The sequence below is a fragment of the Bacillus rossius genome, chromosome 1 (assembly GCF_032445375.1).
Source record: "Bacillus rossius redtenbacheri isolate Brsri chromosome 1, Brsri_v3, whole genome shotgun sequence".
Taxonomy (NCBI): domain Eukaryota; kingdom Metazoa; phylum Arthropoda; class Insecta; order Phasmatodea; family Bacillidae; genus Bacillus; species Bacillus rossius.
Window position 1 is genome coordinate 27,094,711 of NC_086330.1, and position 19,191 is coordinate 27,113,901.

The 19,191-nt window shown below is 37.5% G+C and overlaps 1 protein-coding gene across 1 annotated transcript in view; it reads right to left on the reverse strand.

The window, feature by feature from the left end:
- LOC134527574 (uncharacterized) overlaps positions 1–19,191 on the reverse strand; it is a 196,811-nt gene that overhangs the window by 14,222 nt on the left and 163,398 nt on the right. Inside the window, exon 3 of the mRNA XM_063360370.1 lies at positions 4,308–4,450. Coding sequence (XP_063216440.1) covers positions 4,308–4,450 — 143 coding nt within the window. The remainder of the gene's footprint in view (positions 1–4,307; positions 4,451–19,191) is intronic.

Here is a 19,191-nt window from a genome sequence, read left to right on the forward strand (position 1 = left end):
ACGGCAAAAATACTAGAGATAGCAGCACCATCGCAGAACAAATTAGAACCGTCTTTCTAAATTCCTCAAAAACTTTTTAGTTGCGATGATTTCTTGTTATGACCATTAAAGTGTATAAACTGTATTTAAGGATAGTTACGCTATCATAAAATCTAATTTGGCACAACAAGAAGTTTGGTTCGTCCCCCGATAATCACAAAAGGGACTATATAGAGGTTAATGGAGCCAGACGCGGGTTCGTTATCTGGGCGAAATCAACGAAAAATGAGCTCTGCGGATACGCGAAATTTGGGCAACAGATCGGTAACTGATAGGACACTGAAATCTGTTTCCTAAAAACAGGGGACCGGCCGTGTTGTATTGTGCGCTAGGAATACGGTTAGGGTACAGGTATAGCATATTCAAAACCTAAACCCTTATTTTTGTGTCTTCGAATACCAGCCGAAAAGTCGTATTCAGGATACAAGTCTAATAATAATTTAAAAGGTGGAAAATGAGCTCCACTCTAAAATCAAGACTTTTCTGATTCTAATCCTCCAGTGCACAAAAGTCACTATCGCTTCATATGTATTTTATTGAAAATTACAGCCATGTATTGTGTTAATAATACAATTTTATATACGCGAAGCTTTCGCCTTAGTGTGTATAAGTGGTTTTTATTTAAGCCGTAAATGGTGGGGGGAGGGACGGAAGCTTAATCTAAAAACAACCCTTTTACGAGATAAAATAAAATGAAGGATTTTTTAATGCAAATATTCTTTTCATTCATCCCTTCCGACAGAATATTAGCCTTCCCGATATTTGAACATTACATTATTTCTCGATGTCACTATTTTTGGTGAAGTAGCTCTGATTGAACGTCGGACCTAGTGTATTTTTGATTACTGATAGTTAATAATAAAAAAAATTTAAACCACGACCATAAAAAAAACTCCTTTAAGCTACCACATTTATGTATCTGTTATACACTGTTTAACTCTCTGGAAACTAATTGATGCACTTATTAGGTCGTGGGTGAAACCTGAAGATCCCCTAAAATCCAACTATCAAAGAAATATTTCCAAAAGCAATCTATATCGCCATTGCAATTAAAAATTTAACAGATTTTAAACTTATTGCTTCCACCCTGAATGTTTTTGAAGATACAGATATCGGATTTAATATTAATTGATTTTTTCAAGGGACAAAAAAATTATGCATTTAATTGGCTAGTTTTACAATCATTAATTAACTCTTTTTTAACATGACAATTGCAATAGGAAATAATGAATTGGATAAATTTAGTAGACATAGGTCGTTGCTGGTTTACTCTGCGATTGTCACAGAAAAAAATCAATCTTACTAATGGAAAAAAATTAATATATACATAAAAACTCACTGAGACATTAGCTGAAATTCGCTTTCTCTCCATGTGTTTATATATTCTTATGTGTCCTTCTTGATGTTTTTTTTTCCTTCCCCAAATGACAACCAGTGACAAACCAGCAAGAGCGAGTGGCTGCGAAATTATTTTATAATCATTAATTAAAAGATGCGTAGGCTTGAAAGCGGCATGAAACGCGTAGTTTTCCCGATGCATTAGCGCCGTGACGTGTGGGTGTCACACGGCAGGGATTCGGCGAGTGCTAATGTAAATGTCATCGCGGCTTTTGCCTTCGACCGCCGTGCGTTCCGCGAGGAACGGATGATGGGGGGAAAAAAAAAAAATCAAAGTGCCGTGCATGATTAGTTGCAGCCTGTTTATCACAGTTTACTGTTTCCCCGTCCGAGTGGTGGGCTACGCGACGTGGTGAGGCCGGAAAAGTACTGTTCGGCCACACCAGACCGCCTAGCACGGGAAACCTTCCTTTCAGAGACGAGAGAGCCGAACGCCCGATCGTGCATCTTCGGGATTTTTTTTTTCCATTTTAAATAATAGTAAAAATTCGGGAGTACTTTTATTTCGTGCTACAAAAATTCCTCTATTTAATACAACTTGCGGAGATACGAAAATTCCAACACGTTTAGGAGAAATCGCCGTTTATTCATTAACATACATACATCTGTACATTGGTGCGGCCTCCGCAATATTTTAGGTTTGCCGTGTGTCCGTGAATGTTTATTTTGGACAACTCATGATAACTAATGGTCAATTAGGTTGGGTTAGCTGCAATATAAATACTTTAAAACATTGTGGTCGGTTGATTTGGTTAGGATAGCTACATTAATGATACTGCGAAATCATGTAAATAAACGGTTTCCTAGCGCTGGATAGCTACATATTAAAAATTTATTTGCTAAGCAACCATAAAATGATTTTACAGTATTTTTAATGTAGCTATACTTGCCTTATATAACCAACCATCCACAATGTTTTTAAGTATTTATAATGTAGCTAACCTACTGAATAATTCTTTAAATTACTTCTTGCTAATTTTAAGAATGACATCTTATAAGTTAAACGGCGCATTTGGAGAATAAATGCCCGCGAATTTTATTTTTTCACCCAAATAAATACACCTGTTGTGGTACGGGGGAAAAAAAAGCGAGCATGAACTTCAGGGAACTTCGGGTGTGGCTCTCTCGTCTGTGAAATTATGGCTTCCCGCCTAGCACAGGGCTTCCCGTCCGGTGGTAACGCCCCACCACTAGCGGCACGCGGCAACGTCGCAGGTGGTACGCGATCCAGTGTTGCCAAGTTAAGTTCCATTGACCCTGATATTGGACTAACAGCAACAAGTTTCCCACCAAAAATTACCTGTTTTTTTATGACTATTGATTTTTGGACTCAATTTGAAATAATAATATTGTCTAAAATTATTTTTTATAAAGTTTTTCAATTCGAATTAATGTCTTTATTTTCTGTTTTCAGAGTTATGTGTTACGCATGAAACTGCCATTTTACAATAGCCATTATATTTTTTTTTCTTAAATTAAAAAATAGCCATAGTTTTATATTAATATCTAACACTAAAATATTAAGTAAGCTAGTGCATAGTGGTATACCAACGTATCTAAAAATCTCAAGTGGTACGTAGTGCCATATGTTGGGAACCCCTAGTCTAGCATAACCCGAGCAAAGTTTCTGTTTTTAGTCTGACAGAACGAATATTACAAATATATTGTTGATACGCACAGATACCGTTTACAGTTTTGGTCACAGTAACTTTTTCGATATTTAATTTTTTGAAGTTTTACTTCTTTAGGCTCGTAATGAAACAAATTATGAGAGTGAATTTTTACAATACCCGCGTACCATGCAACGAAATTTCCACAGGATGAAAAAAAGACTAATACAAAAAAGGTTTGGATAAAAAAAAGGCTACTTACAAATAAAAAATTATATATAAACTTTTAAATTATATACTTTAGTGATTAATAGTAAATACTGGCCCATATCACTAAAAGCATTTGTTTATTGTGAGTATTAGTGATGTAAATTGTTTATAAACTTTTTCAAGTGTATTTATATACGTGAGGTTATGTTATACTTCATTAGACGTTAAAAGTTATACTTCTTTTTATTTTAGACACTGGACTAATTTGAAATTTACCGTAACACAATTTATTGAACAAATACTCATTATTCATTATTAATATAAACACACGGATAAAATGTATTAAAATAATTTCGATAAATTTTAATTGATAGTTAAAAATCAATAAATATAATGAATTTTTAATATAATTTATTATTTAAATTATTTAAATTTATTTATATTATTAATATTTAGTATTCATATTTTATATATTTAACTGCAGGGGTAAAAAGTTCTACATCCAATAATAAGGAGAGGGCCGGTAAAAATATTCTAAGTAAAAATTGGTTGTCTGTAAAGTCGGTTTACGGACGATAGTTTAACGTGACAACGTCATAACAAAGAATTAATGAAATGATTGCATACTTTTATAAATAAAATTAATTCATTTTTATTTTAATAATGAAAGAATCAATACTTGAAATTATACTAGTAATCAGATTTTTTAAAATGCAAGAATAATTAACCTGTATTGCTGAAATTGTTGTTGTGATAAGCAATGAAAACCACATTAACTTTTCTTTTTTAAATATGATTATGAACAAGTTTTCATATAAATAAACTGTAAACAAATATCTAACATTACCTATTATTACTGCACTCGCCAACAGATGCTGCTTTTTTTAATATTAAAAGAATAAATACAGCGTAACAGGACAATGTGCGTAACGGGACAATGTGCGTAACGGGACACTTTTTCGTGCGTGCAGCCGGCGTTCATCGATTTATTAGACGTTGTCACGTAAAAAAAATTAAACCGTGGATGAGGTTTATGCCCGCCGAGTTCACCTGTCTGGTAGAAGCCCTCGCGGCAGATCTCCCGGATGATCTCGTAGATGTCGTAGTAGAGGTGGTTGAAGTGCGTGCGCTGGTCCGGGGTCATGCAGCGCCGCAGGTGGTTCTCGATGCAGCGCAGGCCGGCGTCGAACTCCCTGCAGCACCCCCGAGAACACGACCCCCGACCAATGACCACCCCATCAGCTGCGGAGCACGACACACACAGCTCGCCTTTCGATGGCGACAGAGCACACCAAAGGATCGTGTCGATTCAGAGCGCATAGCTAGTTCTTGTTATTTTTTTTTTGCCTTCGTGGCGTTTTGAAACTGTTTGTTTACACTGCCCTGGCCATTTTGTAAAAAAAAAATATAAATTTAATTTATAAAAAATAATTACCCATACAACCAACGTGGTGTGATTTTATAGCTTGAGAAAACTGATTATACACACACATACACTAACTAATGCTCAGCATGCGTTACAATGACTCTGTCAATTTATTTTTTTTAATTAGTTTGAAGTAGGTACACATATACATATCCCTCTATAAATCTCTCCATATCTGTCTACATATCTTTATTCATATCTCTCCGCAACACTCTAGATTTCTATATCTGTCAGCATCTCTCAATTTAGTTATGTATCTATATCTCAATACATCTCTCTAGCTATACATCTCTATCACTCTTTGTCAATATCTGGGTTGCGGGGTTATAGTGGCACGCACGGACAAACCACTCTTACATTTTTATCATATATAGTAGGTATGTAAAAACACGCGAATATTCTAATGCAAAGTTGTGTCGCATTTTCAAAGCAATTGGTGAACAACTTTCGGAAATTTAAGGTTTTGAACGAACGAACATATATATAAACATATATATAAACATATATATACATATATATACATATATATATATATACAGGGTGTCTGTGAAAGACCGCACTTTTTTTTGATCAGATAGAGACTAAATTTATGAGACAGGAAGTCTTTCCCGATTTTTGATCTGACCCATAAATAATTAGTAATTAATTAAAATAGTAAACCAATAATGAGTGCGCACATGCTCACTTACTGCTGCTTGCCCCCTCCCCCCCTTATATTCTTGGTGCACCGTGAGAGACAGTAAGCAGTAGTACCACGCGCTTGTCTCTCTCTCTCTCTCCCGGTAAGCACAGTCCCCCCCCCATACTTCTTCTTTCTCTTAGGGCGCTGTTATCTATCGCTGAGCGGCCTTGGGAATTCTGCGGGCCGCCGCGCGGAGCAGCGTGATTGACGCCGACCTTCTGGTCGGTTCGGGCGTCGGGACAGCCCGGGATGATGAGACACATCAAAGCTTCTCTCGTCGGTTCGAGAAGGGTGCCCTAGTACTAAAGCAGCTATGCTGGCTTCCACAGGAGTTCGGTGGAGTGCCGTGAGTGCCGCGAGTTCCGCAAGGAGTGCGGCGAGAATGTTGCGACGAGTTCCGCGACGATAATTGCGAGAGTGCGGCGACAGTTCCAGAGTTCGGAGGGTTCAGCGAACGAAGAGAAGTGCGACATCCAGGGATAAACCCCTCCCCCCAACCCGAAAGTGGTGCTACGCGGAGTTCGAATGGATCGTGAGAATGCGGCCGAGTGGCGCGAGACTGTGTTTTTGGACAGGTACCTACGTGGTAAGGGGCGAACCACTGTTGAGCCTCGCTCTAGTGAGGAGTGTGAACTGCGGAACTTGACAGACATTTAGTGACTTGAGAAATAAACCTATTTTAAGTACCAGGGTTTGTGACCGGACAAAAGTACAATTATTTACTATTAATGTAAATATTAGTAAGTAATAAAACTGTGAAAATACCCAAATGGGCTGTTTCTTAAGACCCAGTTATTTCCACATTAAAACAATACTATATCAAACCTATGATGACTAAAAAAACTAGAAATATTATTTATTTCTGTATAAATTTATTTGATGTAATTATAATTTAATATAGCATTTTGTTGCCTGAGAATAGCTTTTATTTTTGCTGCATTTTAATTTTTCATCAACTCCTTTTATTTCTATCACCTAGGTAATACTGTTATGGGCACTTGGTTTAATTAGTATGAAAAGCTGTAAATTATGCAGTGTGAAAAAAATTGGTTGTCTGTAAAGTCGGTTTATGGACGACAGTTTAACGTGACAACGTCATAACAAAGCATTAATAAAATGTTTGCATAATTTATGAAAAAAATTTAATCATTTTTATTGAATTAACACTATTTTGTATGGATACAAAGAAGGAGTGAAATGAAACATACAATTTAATTAATAAATTTACTTTTATTTGCACTCATTAATTCAAATATGTTTATCACTTTAACGAAGAGATTATTTTAACTATATAACTTTTATACATGTTTGCTATTTAACTTCTTCCAATCTGTGTTATTCTGTTAAGGATAGGACGATGATAGGAAAAGTAGGAAACGAATGGTAATGTTTCAAGTTTAATGTGCCTCGAAAAAGTCAAATCGATGGTTGTTCCAATCGAGTGGAAGAGAGATAGATGCGGCGCAAGTGTACAATGAGCGTAACGGGACACAACGTAACGGGACAATGTGCGTAACGGGACAATGTGCGTAACGGGACACTTTCGTGCGTTCAGCCGGCGTTCATTGATTTATTAGACGTCACGTCAAAATAATTGGCTTAGTGGATAGAGATTCTAGCTGGCGAGTCTAAAGGTCCCAGGCTTGATTCCCGGCCGGGTGAAGGTTTTTCACTTGTCCCACTATCTCAGCTGGTCCTCACCAGGCGAGCGTCTCCCCGTTAGGGGTGGCTGGGGGTCCAACCCCACCTCCGAGTGTGACACTATCATCGTTCTCGCCGTTAAACATGCTATAGATAGAGACCGGAAAAATTCGCGGATTCATTTCACGACAGCCTGAAATTCAAATAGTTATAGCTCAGTGCTGCCTCTGCTATTGGCTCACAACTCACCTGGACGACTCTGGGCCAGCGAGAAACACTCAACCGAAGGTGTATCGAATCACAGGCCGCTACGTTGGGACACCTCCACAAGACAGCAGCCAATGAGAGGGTGACATCTGACCGAGTGTACGTAGAACTATAAAGTTAATCCTAGAGGTCATTGAACCCGCGAATTTTTCCGGTCCCTAGCTATAGAGCGTTTCTCCCTCAGTTGGCAGCTCAGAGTAAACGGCGCGCGCTGTTGTCACGGTGATGCTGCTCAGCGACGGAGACAAGTTGAGCTCCACAAATGAATCTTATGGCTTTATTTTCCACTATTTTATGTGTATCATCTTAGCTCTCGATGTGGCCGGATTCGGTAGGAGTAGTTTCGAGAATGTGACGGAACGGAAATGCGTAACCGCGGTGCTGCCATCTGTGGCGGATGGAGCGAACCAAAGTTAACAAAGACAAAATGGAAGCTTATGGTTTGAACAGTTTAATGAATTTTTTACATGGTGGGCAGTGTTTTAGTAAAAAAATTACTTGTCGAAGTCATGTCCGTGTTTTTTTGAAGTCTTTTCCGCAGAACCATTTCACTACCCGAGTATAGTTTATTATGTCGATTTGCTAATCAAGTGATTTGATAGTCGGCGTAGCTGCTCCGGCAGCGAATTCTGGTCGCAGGTGCGGAAACTACGTGCGATTCATGTCACTAAATGTAGCTGAATACATAATTATCGTATATTTATCATTCTAAGCAATATTTTAAAAGAATTCTACTTTAAATTTTGTGTCAAAGTTTCGTATTATATGTGTATTTGCAACATGGGGACACATGATATTTCTAGTTACCTAGGTTAGATGTTACACATCACTGGTGACTATTGGAAAACTCGTTCACGTATTTTTTTTTGTTTCATACGCATTGGTAAATAAAGTGTGTGTATATGGTACAAACACTAGTAATTATGTTAGTTTAACTTTATAACATTTTTAATGAACAATGAATTTCAACATGCATATTTACGAATCTACTACATCAAAGCGGACGAAATGAAGAAGTAACAATAAGTATATAGAGTTACGAATTAAATTGTTTTCAATTTTTCTGATTTTTACTTTTAACGATGTCAAAAGGGCATACGTTTTGTTTTATCATAAAAAAACTCATATATCCAAAGCAATTAAAGCTAGATGTAAAAAACTGAGCGAGAATAACTCTAACTCTAATTTACGTATTGTTACGATCGCGCTTGGCTGCAGTGCTTGGCGTCGCCGCGCTCGTTCGGCCTGTCTGCGCCCCCTTCCACCTGCATCCTCTCCCTGGTATCTCGTGCCATACTATCTCGCGACATCCTGACCTTCGCTGCGCGCACCTGCCTCAGATCGAGTTACTTAAAAGAGGCCGCACTGTGGCATAAAAGGACTCAGACATGTTTATCGGCGCGTTTTGTGGGAACCCGATGCTTGTTGCGTTTATCGGCGTTCTTTGAGCAGCCGCCGCGTCCTTCGACAGGACTCACGACGCGTTTCTGGGCATTTCGACGGCGAAGGTCACGCGATATCTCGGAGACATGCCCGATTGTTCTGGACGGGAACCCAAGGGCTATATAAGTAGGTGGGGCCGACCTTCGAGTCAGTCTGAGTGGAGTTCGGAATGTTCAGTCGGGAGTTTTCCCTCGACGGAGTTTCCGGGCGATATAGTTGCGGGCGCGACGGAGTCCCGAGCGAAGTTGTGAGCGAGGAGTCGAGTGGGTCCTCAGCGAAGGGGAAGTGCGTCGGCGGCGGCGGAGTGTGGCGATGGAGTCCCGCGGCGGAGACCCACGAGGGGTGCTGCGGCGAGAGTTGCGCCAGAGGTGCGGCCCAGTGAGGTGTGTGGAACGAGTGACTGGAGAATAGACCTTTCTTTAAGTGTAATTTATTATTTGCCATTTTAGAATATTTTTGTAAGTGACATAAGTAGTGGCATCAATAAAACTGTGTGAAATAAAATCTTTAATTGGGCTATCCTTTACGAACCCGTGGTAAAATCGTAACATTTTGGTGTCAGAAGTGGGATAGCCCCAATTAATAGATTTAGGTTTCAGTTACATTATTAGAATAAAAGTTAAGGATAGAATTAAGTTTATGAGAATATAGTTAGTGCTTAGAACTTTAGTGAATTTGAAATATTCTAGAGTTAGTTTGAGTATACTGTAGTCAGTGTTAGTTTTGAATGTAATAGAGTTATGGTTGGTTAATTTAGAAGGTTTGGCTAGGTTATTTAAAATAATAGCGGTAATAGAAATTAATAATTATTTAGGTGGTTTAATTAGTGAATTATTTAGAGAGATGGCTGCTGAAGGGTTTACTGTCGAGTAATACAGGGAGATAAGGGTTGCCCTGGAAGAAATAAGAGATATTTGGAGGAACTATGACAAAGAAATGTTAGCCAGTATTAAGAGCTTTACGGAAGAAATGAAGAGAGAAAGGGAGAGTAAGAACGATCATGAAGAAAAGAAGAGTGAGTTGAATAATAGCCTAGAGGAAATGAAGAAGGGTCAGAATGAAAAGAAGCATGATCAGGAAGAAATGAAGAATCAAATTAAGACCGAAGTTAAGATAAGCCTAGAAGAGAACAGCCAAGAGAAGAATGGCCAAGAGAAAAACAGCGAAGAGAAGAACAGCGAACAGAAGACTGGCCAAGAGAATAACAGTGAAGAGAAGACCAGCCAAGAGGTGACCAGCCAAGAGGAGACCAGCCAAGAAGAGAACAGCGAATATAAGAACAGCGAAAAAAAAGAACAGCAAAGAGAAGAACAACAAAGAGAATAACAACAAAGAGAAGAACAGCGAAGAGAAGAACAGTGAAGCAAAGGACAGTGATGAGAAAAACAGTCATGAGAAAATTAGCCAAGGAGAGGAGAACAGCCAGGACATGAAGATGAAAGAAGAGCTGAAGAACAGCACAAAAGTAGTAAATATGAGTTACAAAGTGAAGAACATTGAACAAGAAGAAATGAAGATAAACGAAAGAGAGAGAGGAAAATGCCAAGAAGAGCTGAAGAAAAGCCGAGAAGAGATGTACATGAGTCAAGAAGAGATATAGAAGTGCAAAGAAGAAACGAAGAAAGACCAAGAAGAGACACAGGAAGACCAAGAAAAGGTGAAGAAGCACCAAGAACAGGGGAAGAAAGACCGAGAAGAGAAAATGAGAACACAAGAGTTATGAAGAGGGTACGTGGAGAAACTAAGTGCAGTTCATGCGAGACTCAGAAGAACAAGAGGGTACGAGTAACCGAGAAGAGACGAAGAAGAGCCGGGAAGAAATTCTGTACGAACAAGTAGCTGCGAGAGAAGAAAATGAGAGGAAAAGGGAAGAAACAAGGAAACTGTTGGAAGGCAATAAGCAATGCACTCAAGAGTATCGGGTCCGTCCAAGGCCACGGTCGGCCCTTCTCGGGCAGCTGGCTTAACAACCTGGGGCATCTGCGATGCAGAAGTGTCGCCGGGTGACAAGAGAAGCTACATCTACTGCGAGAGAGGGTTATGTGGTGAGACTGTACAGCCCGCGATGGAGGAAAGGCAGGAGGCCTAATCTTCGAGTAGCATGGGGACCTCCAGGAGGAGATGCATTACCTGTTCGGGACGAACAGGTTTAAGGAGTGGGAAATGTTACTATCGCGCTTGGCTGCAGTGCTTGGCGTCGCCGCGCTCGTTCGGCCTGTCTGCGCCACCTTCCACCCGCATCCTCTCCCTGGTATCTCGTGTCATACTATCTCGCGACATCCCGACCTATGCAGCGCGCACCTGCCTCAGATCGAGTTACTTAAGAGAGGCTGCACTGCGGCATAAAATGAGTCAGACATGTTTATCGGCGCGTTTTGTGGGAACCCGATGCTTGTTGCGTTTATCGGCGTTCTTTGAGCAGCCGCCGCGTCCTTCGACAGGACTCACGACGCGTTTCTGGGCATTTCGACGGCGAAGGTCGCGCGATATCTCGGAGACATGCCCGATTGTTCTGGACGGGAACCCAAGGGCTATATAAGTAGGTGGGGCCGACTTTCGAGTCAGTCTGAGTGGAGTTCGGAGTGTTCAGTCGGGAGTTCTCCCGCGGCGGAGTTTCCGGGCGATAGTGCCGCGGGTGCGGCAGAGTGGCGAAGTACTTGGACGAAGGTTCCAGGGCAGGGAGTGAGTTCAGTGGAGTCGGGAGTTTTCCCGCGGCGGAGTTTCCGGGCGATAGAGTCGCGGGCGCGGCGGAGTCCCGAGCGAAGTTGCGAGCGAGGAGTCGAGTGGGTCCTCAGCGAAGGGGAAGTGCGTCGGCGGCGGCGGAGTGCGGCGACGGAGTCCCGCGGCGGAGACCCACGAGGTGTGCTGTGGTGAGAGTTGCGCCAGAGGTGCGGCCCAGCGAGGTGTGTGGAACGAGTGACTGGAGAATAGACCGTTCTTTAAGTGTAATTAATTATTTGCCATTTTAGAAGATTTTTGTAAGTGGCATAAGTAGTGGCATCAATAAAACTGTGTGAAATAAAATCTTTAATTGGGCTATCCTTTACGAACCCGTGGTAAAATCGTAACAGTATGGCGGTTTCACCATTTTTCGATATTCGACCCCAAAGGCAAAGAATTGAGGGCATTTTTTATATTAATAAATTATATAGCCAAACAAACTTACATATATGTAACAAACTGAGCGAGAATAACTCTAACTCTTATTTACGTATATTGTTTTCACCTTTTTTCGATATTCGACCCAAAAGGCAAAGAAATGAGGGAACTTTTTATATTGATAAATTATGTAGCCAAACAAACTTAGATAGCTATATGTAAGAAACTGAGCGAGGTTGATGTACATTATTATAATTTAATATCATGTATTTTATCTTTACCAGTTTTCTATATTCGACTGCAAAACGGATTAGAAGGACGTCAATTTTTTTTACTATAACAGCCGGATTTCAAGCTATTCAAACGGGATGTACGTTATGCGGTGTGATTTATAAACATGCAAAATCTACCAAATCTTTTTTACTACGTGTTGAATTTATACTTAAATGAAATTAAATATTGTAATTATGGCTTTAATAATATATATCTATGTATTATGGTTAAATAAAACATAATTTTAAGTTACTATTGTAAATTATTATTAAACATACCTTTTATTCAAAGCTCTCCTAAACCTATTCAACTTTCTATTATTAATTTTTAAAAGAGGTTAGTACTATAAAAAAATGAAAAAAATTATGGAATCAACTAAATCAATATTGGCAAGATAAATTTAAATTTCAATATAATATGTTTCTTTTAATTATTTTAAATTTTACATTTGCGGTTTAAAAAAATGCTATGAGTTTGGTTTCATTTGGTTAACGGATATTGCCATATTTACTTAGTTCTGAATTTTTTTTATAGGCATCCCTGTAGGAAAAGAAAAGATGAGTAAAAATATTGTTTATTTTTACAAGTAATATTAAGCAAACTAAAAATCAACTAATGCGATGGATAAAAAATATAATTTCTGTACTCTATATTTAAAATAAATATGTGATTAATACAAATATCTGAAAAAATTAAGGTATTATAATTAGGTGTAATTATGTAACTGCTCTAATTATAGTTTTAGCCAAAATAAATAAAAGTTTTAGTGTAAAAAATGGTATAAACTAAATTAAATTGAAATAGGTGCAAGTTAAAAATTGCTTGGATTGTTTACGTCATGAAATAAAAAGGAGGTAATTTTGAATTCATCAAGGCAAAATACATCATAGAACACACTAAAACTAAAGTTATGAAATCAGATACTTTATCTAAACTAAAAATTAAGAATGTTTACGCATATTGACTTAAAAATTGTTCGTACTTAACGGTTTTTTTTATGAATTAAATTTCTTATGCACCTGGTAAATTCTATAGTAAAAAATGTTTTTGAATTAATCACATAGGCCTACTATACTTGCAGTGTTGAGATATCAGCAACACACTGAAATGGCGCAAGCAAAGCCGTGGGTTATTAGCTATTATAGCTATAAAGTTTAAATTACCATTGAAATCTTCAACTTATTCAGTCTGTCTGTTTTACTCTATGTGATCAAAGACATTAATTTGTTGTTTTTGACAGATTTGAACTATGATATACTTCCTAGAGATTTGAATCTCTCATGTCACTTTGTTTAGCTTGCATCAGGTGGTGAAAAAAAGGTTGATGTCACGTTTAAAAGAGATAGGATCTATAAATCTTATAGTTGATAGTTTAGTGATAGTTATCTTTGTGGTTCAAAATGAAACTGTTAATTAACTAAAAAAATAAAAAACTCGAATAGGGTGAAAATTAATTGTGTATGATACTCCCAATCCTTGGTCTGAGTGGTGAAATCTCAACCCAGGTAAATATTCAGCATTTCAATTTCCTGCACAAAATACGTTATTTATTCATTTTTCACTAGGTCAACTTCAAAGTAAAACGAAACAGCTGCTTTAAAGCGGAACATTATTAAAAATGAACAGGAACGTCATCGTTTGCTAATTGCGAGAACGGGTGGATTTTTATTTTTTCAGTATCACTTGTGAAAGTCTAGAAAAGTTGAGCTGCAAGCAAATATTATTTTAAAGTCTGTAAATAATTCTGGCGTAGAAGCCAGCAAATTTCCGCTTCATTACAAAGCGAACAACTGGTAATTTCTGTTGTTATTACAGAAAAAAGTAAACAGTACAACAAACAATTACAAGTGATAGGCCAACCAAATCCTCAAATAACAAAAAAAAAATTAGAATTCGAAGGATTTGATATTCGAGGAAAAAGATTCAAATAAAAATATAAGAGGAAATAAAGTAAATTAAAGAAATTAACAGTGATAACAGTTGAAGTTTATTAGGTCAAAATTCCCCTTCATATATATCCTGTTACCATTCCGAAGATATTTTACTTTTAACATATGATTAAATAAATTAAATTACATTATGTATTTTTATAAAAAAAACTAAGTTAATGAATACAACAACTGATGGGTTAAATGTTTCTACACAAAAGTTACTATTTTTAATTTCTTGTACATTATTTTTTATTTTGGACCCTTGAGAACTATATTCGGATTCGAGGGGTATTTCAAAATTACTCATCGGGATTCGGATTCGAGATTCGGATTTGAGAAAATTTTTATTCGACCCATCACTGGTCTTAACACAGCAGATTCATCTCCTGGCGAAGGAGTATTCGTTCCTTTCGGTGACCAAAGTGCAGTCCTACCCGATAGTTTTCAGAGATTTATATTTGGTTCCATGTTTGCTGTGAGACGACTTTTGCAAACCTGGCCTATCGTGATTACTTACATGTATGATCTGTATAGTGGGATCGAGAACCTTCTTATTTGATGGTATTTTACATCTCAATGTTATGGACAGAGGCAAAAGAAAAAAAAATTGGTTGTCTGTAAAGTCGGTTTACGGACGATAGTTTAACGTGACAACGTCATAACAAAACATTGATGAAATGATTGCATTCTTTCATGAATAAAATTGAATCATTTTTTTTAAATTATCACTATTTTGTATGGATACAAAGAAGGAGTGAAATGAAATATACAATTTAATTGATAAATTTACTTTTGGTTGCACTCATTAATGCAAAAATGTTTATTACTTTAACGAAGAGATTATTTTAACTATAACTTTTATGCATGTTTGCTATTTAACTTCTTCCAATATGTTTTATTCTGTTAAGGATAGGACGATGATAGGAAAAGTAGGAAACGAATGGGAGTGATTCAAGGGTGATGTGAAGGAAAATGGCTTACCCAACACCAAGATGCAGTCAAAAATGATATATTTGCGCCACGGACTCTGCAGCAATGCTAGGAGGAACGGGTTAGCAAAGAGCAATGAAAATGTTACATTGAAATGCATGAAAACATAATTACGCCATGGACTCGGTCGCAATGCTAGGAGGTTCAGGTTAGCAAAGAGCAATATAAAATGAGCGTAACGGGACACAGCGAAACGGGACAATGTGCGTAACGGGACACTTTTTCGTGCGTGCATCCGGCGTTCATCGATTTATTAGATGTTGTCACGTCAAAAAATGTAAAAGTTATTTTTGGACATACACCGTTGCTCGTTACCCTTATATCACATTTAACAAAATATGAATATTCAAACACACAGAAAACAAGTCCAAATCATCCGATGTCAAAATCGGTACAGAGAATTCCGAATTCTGATTCATTTCTTCCACGGAATTATATGTGCTGTTTATGGATTTAAAGTATGTCATCGGCTAATTTGGGCTTGACTCCTGTGTGTTTGCGCATTCATATTTTTGGTCCGTTGTTAAGGGATAGCCTACAGTTCGCATGGATGAAAAACCCAACCACAACCCGAACAGTTCCAAAGTTTACGGATATAAAAGTTTAAGTTAGGTTCAGTTCGGTCAGTGTAATAATTAAATAGTTATTTTTTTTTTCCAGAAGGTTAAGTCATCCTACCTAAAATTTAATGTCGGTTATGTTAGGTTAGCTTTATTTTAAACATTCTATGACCGTAATATATATATAAAAATTCTTGAAGTGTGTTTTTCTTCACGAGCGATCGGCAATCTTCCGAGAACTTCGGAACCATTCGGGGGTGGCTCTCATCCCTGTGAACTTTAGGCTTCCATTGCAGTTTTTGTTTTTACTGTTTAATACTATTGAAGTCTTCCACGCTGAGTAGTGACTGGATTTCCAGTTGAATTTCAGAAATTTTATTTAGCTGTGTTTTAAGGAAATGACGAAGATATTCTTTAATTTAAAAGGTTCAGAGTTGCTTTTGCTGTAAATTTGCGGACCAGTTTGCTGTTAAAAGGACATATTCGATTAGTCCATTGGGGATAACACCGTTGCTGTGAGATTTGCAGAGGAAAGTCAAATTATTAGAACACTGAGATTGAAGGCTAATCTTCTTTTCTATTTGCCTTATTGAATGATGTTTACCGGGTCCATACCGGGCATTGATACGTTCTTTAAGTGATTCATGAATGTTGCAAATAATTTAATCAAATCAAAATTCCCCATTGTATTAATCATTTAAAGAAAGAAGGCTTCCCGATATTGGGGTTTCTCTATGACGCATTTTAGGGGCGAAAATCTGTAAAATTTCCGGGGAGGGGGGGCATGGTTGGCACCGTTAAAATTTTTCACTTTAAATTTACAAAGAACGTTCGTTGCAAATTATACATGGATTTTTGTAAATGTACTGCTATTTTTGAAAATTTACGGGACACTGAGTTTCTCACTTTGAACAAGAATCCATTAAAATGTTCTTGGTATATTATTAAAAAAAATTCAAAAACTCATGTAAGAATATCTTTATTTTGTCCACGTGTGTGTTTAACTTTGTTTAGAATGAACCATACAACATGGGAGTCGAAATACCGCGCATTTTCTACAAAGATTCAGATATTTGAAACACTACGAAGGCACTTTCCGTTTATTGAAGTTCTTCGTTGAAAAGTTCGTCAATTTACTGTAATTTATAACACAGTTCGTGATTACGTTTATCACACCCGTTTTCACAGCTACGATTTTTGCAAGGGGCTTTTTGAATCAAAAGGGAGGCTCATGACGTACAGTGTAACCAGCAAAGTCGTATGACCAAATAAAAACAATTTTCTCACTATAGAGGCACCGAACCGCTTGGAAACGGACTCACTGATAATAAATATGAGTCTTGCCATGCTGTTGGTTCTAACAAATGGCCAGCGCCAAATGAGTGAGACGCGTTAGCGATTACTAGAGACCTCCAAAATTCGCGGTTTCGATGGCCTTCAGGATAGACTGCACATACCCCTGTACACTCGGGCAAATAACGCAAGTTCATTGGCTGCCGACTTGTAAGTCGTCTCAGCTGGTTTGTCTGTGATTCGATCCTTCTTTGGTTGAGGGTTTATAACTGGTTGAGATTCGTCCAGATGAACAGTAAGCCAATAGCAAAATTATCTAAGAGGTATATGTGTTTGAATTCTATCCTATCACCGAATGAATCCGCGAATTTTGCAGGTCTCTAGCGATTACAAGCACCGTGGACGATGTGGTTGCTTTGATCACTTTGTAAGGAACTCAAATTCAGGGGGTGGCCACGTTTGCATGATAAGTTGGTAAGTGTTTGAACTTTTTTTCGTCCTTTGTCCAATTGTTCCCCCATGTTGGTTAGACGCCAAAAAAAAAAAAAAAAACTCGCTGAATAGTAAGTGTTAAAACAGTTTCAAATAAATTTTCTTCAATGAATGTGACTTTTTTTTAACGACAGAGATTCTAATTCATACGTACTAAACAATCATCAGACGCTATCAAGCCCCGTTTCTACAATGTTTTGGGCGGAACAATGTGGCGATGGGGAGGTTAAAAAGTGACATCAACGACGGCACAATGCCGTTTTCATGCTCAAATGGCACTCTTATCTCAGATAGGACATGTATGTCATAATGCTTAATTACTTTTTTTTCCCAGACAAATATAATTTTTTTGGAAGATTTTTTAGCTTAATTGAAATAGTCAATCTTTAAATACTTAAAAGAGGGTGTTATTACTGGCCAGATTTTTAAAAAACATGTAGCAGGTCTTTCTTAATCCCGCGGCAAAAGATGCTGTGCTTTCTCCTTACCCGTCGCTGAGCGAGTTATAAGAGTTTAAGCGATGTCTACTAATTTCATGCTCTAAAATAAAACGACTTTTCAAGCTATAAAGTGTTAATTTTAAAATTATTCCGTGTCATTTTGTTTAGAATAACTTGTGGCGAAAACTTAGTTATATTTTAGCCAATTTGAAGGTTTCAGAGATAGCAAAATGAAGAAAGAGGGCCTTAGAATGCAATAGATTAATTATTTTGCACTCTCAGTCTAAATGTATGGTTACAACTTTACTTTAATGTTAATTTAGAGTCTCTAGATCCATATATGAACAGTAATTTATTTACATTGAGTGACTTTTGTAATACATTGGCATCACAAACATTTTCAACACGTACAAAAAGCTGACCAAACTTTTAAAACGGATAATGTTTCAAGCTTAGAGTCGGTATCTTGGCTGTACATGTTGATTGTATTGGCCAAGATCAAAACGAATTATACAAACTTTAGTTGTGCGTATAAATAACCATTTTAATATGTTTTTGTTTACCGGAGAGAGAGCGCATACAGAAAATAATACTTTACTTTTGCAAAAGATTTCTTTGGTAACCAATTGCCAAGAAATAGTTTGTAATACTACAAGGAAGATAATGTATCTGTTTACAACATATGGCAATAATTAATTTTGCACATAAGAAATACGTTTTTCGAGATAATACGTAACTTAGTATTTCTTACGAAAATTGGCGCATATTTCTTTTTGAACCATGAAAATGATAATCGAATAATCACTAATATGACTTTTTTTGTTATGCTTATTAACGTACGCAGTTAATACTGGAAAGCTACTCAGGGAAAGGTTTACAAATAACTTCAAATATTGGAGGTACTGGAACTAAATAAAGCATAAATGACCGGGTGAAAATTCTTGATACAGTTGTTTTAATGTAAAATGTATAAATTTACAAGTATATGTATTTTTTCATGAATATTTATGTTTTATCTACAAAAAAAATCATTACAGTGTATTTTGGCTGTACATATTTGTAATGACATAGATCAAAATGACCTTTAAAGACTTCCGTGTTGCGTATGAATAGCCATTGTAACGTGTTTCGTTTGTTTACCAGAGAGAGTACGCTCTGTCCCGAATCGAAACAGCGAGTGCAAGACCTCGAGAGAGCAAAGGAAGCATCTTACGCTAAATAATTCACACTGGGAGCCGCAGGAGTGCGTATTCTTTGTTCTTGCGTCTGTGAAGTGAAAGGGAGGAAAAAAAATGATGGTATAATATTAATTGAGCTCGTAAACAACAAAACTTACAAGAAGCATCGCATGTGTATTGATCGTGTTAAACGACTATGCGGCGTACCAAAAACATTCA